General features: G+C 61.1%; 1 protein-coding gene across 2 annotated transcripts; it reads right to left on the reverse strand.

Annotated features, from left to right (window-relative positions):
* Positions 1 to 1,577: 1,577 nt before the first annotated feature.
* Positions 1,578 to 4,588, reverse strand: Islr (immunoglobulin superfamily containing leucine-rich repeat). 2 transcript variants are annotated; one of them, XM_005393574.2, is made up of 2 exons: positions 4,274 to 4,588; positions 1,578 to 3,484 (listed from the first exon to the last, which is right to left on the reverse strand). In XM_005393574.2, exon 2 carries the CDS (start codon positions 3,474 to 3,476, stop codon positions 2,187 to 2,189), a length of 1,290 nt encoding a protein of 429 aa, XP_005393631.1. In that variant the 5' UTR covers positions 3,477 to 3,484; positions 4,274 to 4,588; the 3' UTR covers positions 1,578 to 2,186. The 2 variants fall into 2 exon arrangements, with proteins under 2 accessions (XP_005393631.1, XP_013374496.1); XM_013519042.1 differs by lacking the exon at positions 4,274 to 4,588 and adding an exon at positions 3,689 to 3,834.
* Positions 4,589 to 5,380: the final 792 nt, after the last annotated feature.

Raw genomic sequence — 5,380 nt, forward strand, 5'->3', positions numbered from 1 at the left:
GTTGTGCTGTTACAGGGAGGGGACAGGCACGCCCACTCACATCAAATCCACAGGAGCGCAAAGGGTTCGCGTGGGCTGGGGAGCCCAAAAGGAGCCCAAGATGACCCCGGCTATGTCCTTTGGGTGATGGAGATGGAGGACCCTGTGATGCCACTCCTGAGCAGGTGGCTGTCACGGAGTGAATGGGCAGGGCTGGGGAAACAGGGGCCCCTGCTGCGGGGAGGAAGGGGGCGTCGTAATGGCCAAAGACCTCACATGCAGAGCAGGGGGTGAGACTGATTGGGGTCCCTCCTCTGCTAGGGGCTGGTGGAACAGGGGACCTGTGAGGAAGGGAGATGCTGTGGCCGGAGCCACAGGGCAGGGGTGGCCCTGCACAGATATGGGTCAGTGGACAGTGCCTTCCTGGCAACTGAAGGGGCTACAGGGAAGGGGTGCAGACTAGTCCTGGTTACAGGGTGCCTGAGCCTGCTCCACACGGGGGCGGAGGCTCATCCCAGAAGGCTTCCTGGAAGAGGTGATGCTGATTCCACCAAAATAAGATCAAGAAAAGGGTGTACAGGCTGAGAGAACAGTATCACTGAAAGATTGGGGGGTGGTCACTGAGCACTATGGGAAAACAGCCTGGGAGGGGCCAGCAGAGGGGCTGAGCTGGCTGTCTGCGGGTTCAGGCTTCACCCCAAGAGCAGCAGCATCAATCATTCACCAGGGCATGATATCCCCTAGTGCCCTGGCTCAAACTAGGGTCCCCTCCTCACAGAGCCAGAGACATTGGGGTCCATGGGGTCCATCCCCATGGTGAACCCCACTTCACCCTGTCACTTGACTTGAGCCAGCTCAGGCCCAGAGATAGGCAGTGACTTACCCGAGGTGGCACAGCATACGAGAGCTGGCTCTGTCCTGGCGCAGATGTGGGATCATCCTGGATCCTGGCTGGTGGCCCAGCTGGGCCCAGCCCAAAGTATGCATTGAGGGAGGACAAGGGAGAGGCCCTGGGCAGGACCTAGAGGTGGGGGAAGGCCAGGGCCCTGGGTCACAGCTGTCACCCCAGGCTCCTCAGTCTCCTGCCTGAACTCCTCTGAGCTCAGTTGTCAGGACCCCTTAGGTCACTGCCCCCGCATCTTGGAAGGGCAGATGAAGGGGAGGGAGTCACTCTGGCAGGGCATAGTGCCTCAGGGCTGACCTGCCCCTGTGGATTCTCCTGGGAGCCCCTCAGACTCCCTCCAGCCTGTTCTGTCCGCTGGGGCTGCCTTCCTCCACCCTTCTGTGTCTCCCGCACCCCCCTGCCGGTGTCCTCCCTCTCCCCCTTTCCTCTCCATTCCTAACATTTCTCCAAGAAGCAGGACAGGAATGAGGGGCTACAACTCGGCCGACCTCTGCCTGTTCCTGGGGTCACGGCTGGCATCAAATATGGCTCAAGGTTCCTGGAGGCCCCAAAGAGCCCCTGTAAGTGTTGCCAGGCTCTGGCTTGCTGGTCCTCTGACAACTGTGATGCCTGTGATCTCCTGACTCTCCAGCTCTAGATCCTATCTCTTGTTCGGGGCTCCTCCATCCAGACACAACTCCAGGCAGACACAACGGAGCATGAGAAATGCAGTTTATTCTTTTCCATCCCAGGTGGCCCCTTTGCAGGCCGTGCTGCAAATGCAAACTGGAGGGAAGAAAGGGCGGGCGGGTGTCCTGGGCAGACGGCATAGGCTAGGAGGGAGAAAGGAGGAGAGGGAGGCCAGGCCTGTCTGGGAGGAGGCAGAGGAACTCTGGAGCCGGTGGTGTGGAGAACACCAGCCAGCAGAGGAGCACAGGGGCTGCAGAGCCACACCCCAGCCCCTCCCCACCTTCCTCGGCTCCCTTTCCCGGCTCCCCACTCTGCCCCGGTAGCCCAACCCCCACCGCATGGCCCCCACTGTCAGTCACAGCAACCAGGCCCCCAGTGGCATGGCATCACCCCGAGCATGCTGGCCCTGCTGGGGCCATGGGTGACTCTGTTAGCAGCAATGGGCCCCAAGTTGGTGCTGGGACCCAGCTCCCCACTGGCCCCTCATTTTGAGCAGGTTTAGGAGCTGGGGCATTGGGTGCCCGGAAGAGATTAGAAGGGAGGTAGGAAAATGTGAAGTCACCAATTCAGAGTCCCTGGCACTTACGTGAAAGAGGCAGGATCAGGGCCAGCCTCAGGCCAGGCTGGAGCTCGGCTAGAAGGGGGTGCTGAGGAGGAGCAGGCTCTGGGCTAGCACCAGGACCAGGCCGGGGCACCACTGCTCTGCAACCCCATTTCCCACCACGGCCGCCTCGGGGTTCCCAGCACGGCTGAGGTAAATGATGACCACATTGTCCTCAGGCCCGGACGGTTGTACTTCGTTGTCAACTGTGTAGCAGCCCTTGCCCTCCACCGCCTTGCCGTGGAACCTGCGCCCCAGTGCATCCTCGCCACCCTCACCTGTGGTGGCCAGCGCCACGTTCACTGAGCTCTCGGCACCGCCCAGCTCGTTGGTGGCCAGGCAGCTGTAGGTGCCCTCTTCCAGCTTGCCAAAGTCGGGGATGAGCAGGCTGCCATTGGCGAAGGCCTGGAAGCGTGGCCGGCCACCAGGTACCGCTGGGGCTCCGGGCAGGACACGGCCATCAGTGCCCACATTAGGGCTGGCGATCTCCACAGTGCCACCAGGGGTCTGGATGTGCCAGTGCAGCTGTGGGGCCGGCTGCCCATCCACGTCGCAGTGCAGCGCCAGCACGAAGCCGGGCCGCAGCTCAGCACCATCCTGGCTGGGCTGGTAGCTGAGCTGCACGGAGGGTGCTGAGCAGGGGAGAGGTGGCAGGCGGCTCAGTGGGGTGCCCTTGAGCACGTGGGGCGAGGTGCAGGCCACATTGTCCTGCTCCGGGATGGATACAGCTGTGGCCAGCGCCCATGTCTTGAGCCACACGAGGCCACAGTTGCAGTCAAAGGGGTTGTCATTGATCTGCAGGTGGGACAGCGCAGTGAGTGGTGTGAAGGTGCCCTCAGCCAGTGTGTGCAGGCGGTTGTGGTTGAGCTGCAGGGAGCGCAGGGCGCTCAGGCTTCGGAAAGCATCGCGTGGGATGAAGGTCAGCTCATTACTATCCATCTTGAGCAGCTGTAGGGCGCTGAGGTTGTGCAGGTCGCTCCAGGCGAAGTCTGATATGAGGTTGTGGCTGAGGTCCAGGCTCTTGAGGTGGCCCAGTGGGGCCAGGGCACCCACGGCCACCTTGCGGATCTCATTGTGTGCCAGCCACAGCGACTGCAGCAGCGGCACCTCCCCGAAGGCACCCTCGGGGAGCCCTGGCAGCCGGTTGGCCGATAGGCTCAGTGTGGTCACGTTGGCTGGGAAGCCAGGCGGCACAGCCTCCAGGTCTCGGTAGGCGCAGTCTGCGATCTGGAAGCCATACTTCTCGCCGCAGTCACAGGGCTCAGGACAGCCTCTCACCAGGCCCAGGAGCAGCGCCCAGCACAGCAGGCGCAGCCCCGGCATCGTCCCTCCTGCGGAGGAGCGCGTGTCACTCTGGTAACCCCAGGACCTACCCCAGGGACCAGTCCCTCCCCGGGCCCCCTCCCAAGCTCGTCCAGTCAGAGGAGGCCCTGTCCTGCAAAACTTAAGGAAAGCTCAGCATCCTCCAAACCGCCAACCACCTTCCACCCTCCGCAGAAGGCGAAACCGAGGGCCAGAGAGGGACCCAGACTTGCCAAGATTGCGTAGCCAGGCAGGGTGGAGACAGGACGGAAGAGGACCCCAGCTTCTCCTCTGCGCCGAGTTCTCCCTGCCTCGGCCTGTTCCTGGCTGACTCTCTGACTTGAAATCTGTTTTCCAGCCGCCCCCTCCCCCAGCACATCGAAGAGCCTCCCTTCTGCCCTCCCACATCCTGCACACGGTCCCTCCCACCCGAGCCCCCCAGAGGTGCACTCTGCCCCTGGCCCACACAAGGCCCCTTGTGCAGTGCATGCCACCCCCACTCTTCCTGCCGTGACCACAGCGGACACCAGGCCCTTTCTGTGGAATCACACCCGAGCGGGAATGCTCGGTTCCAACTGCGCCAGGCAGCTGCCTAAATAAACCCCGCCAGGACCTCTGGGCTGACTTGAGCCAGGGTGGAGGCTTGGCCTGAAGGCAGCTGGGATTTCGGGGGTCTGGGCTGTTCAAGAAGCAGCTACTCCTTGGATGTCTCCCAACAAGGGACTGTCCCCAGCACCTCGGATGTGCCAGAGGGAAAGCCCCTGAATCCCGTGGGCCACTGCCTCCACCTCTGGCCTGTGCCCTCCTCCCCAGCTTACCTTCAAACCCCTCTCCTGTCAGGCGAGGCGCGTCCAAGACAGAACCAGAAAGCAACAAAGGACTGAGTTAGCAGAGGGTCAGCAAGGCCAGGGTGCCCCAGGGAGGGCTGGGTGCTGGGAGAAGGGACAATCTGTGTCCCCTGGCAGGACGGGAGCCTGGGACTGTGGGGAGTCTGCAGGAGAGAGCTGCAGCCCACGCACCCTCTTCCCAGAGCACACAAGACTGCTGCTCTGCAAGAGGGACGTTTCCTAAGTGACACCAGAAACTTAACTGGAGGGGAAGAGGCCAAATATTTTAGGGTTGTGTTCTCTCTCTCGCGCTCTCTCTCTCTCTCTCTCTCTCTTTCCAACTTCCTTAAAGACATAGCACTGCCTGGACAGGACCCAAGAAGACAGCAAGGGTTTTGAGGGGGGAGGGTGAGAAATCGGATCTCAGCGAAAGTGGGAAACTTCTACCCTTGCTGGCAACAGGGAGAAAGGAGCTGCTCTTCCTCCCTACAGCTGCGCGTGCGTGTGTGTGTGTGTGTGTCAGTGCAGATGCAAGTAGGAGACGGTGTGTGAGAGAGAGAATTTGTGTGTTTGAATGTTGAGGTTGTGGGGATGTGTGTGTTTGGGGAAGACACAACTGACCCTCAGTGTGCAGTTGTGTCTTCCGTGTATGTGTGGGGGGGTGACAGCCTGTGTGTCTGTGTTGGTATATGTGAGTTTGTGTGTAGAAGTGAGTATATGTTTGTGTGTTTTCTCTGTTTGTGGGGTACCCTGTGTGCTGTTTGTGTGTGTGCACGTGTGTGTGCATGCCCATCTATGTGTGTGTTGTCTTCATGAAAGGCCGAGATGGCTGGAGTGCATGAAGCAGCCGCCAGGCCCCAGCCTCTGGGCGAGAAGCCAAAGTACTGGGCGAGTTTTGCTAAGAAAACACAACCAGCCGCACATTCTGTCCGGGTGGAGCTGGGCCCCACTGAGCTGGGAGGAGGGACGACAGCAGCCCCAGGAAGCTCAGAACCTCTGACCAAGAGCTTGGGCAGGAACTAGGGGACACCAATGTCCCCAGCTGCAGTTCTGGGACCCCCAGACTCACAGGGTGGCTCCCGGACCCAGGCTGGCCAC

This window comes from Chinchilla lanigera, unplaced genomic scaffold, assembly GCF_000276665.1.
Source record: "Chinchilla lanigera isolate Chin_1 unplaced genomic scaffold, ChiLan1.0 scaffold00049, whole genome shotgun sequence".
Lineage (NCBI taxonomy): Eukaryota > Metazoa > Chordata > Mammalia > Rodentia > Chinchillidae > Chinchilla > Chinchilla lanigera.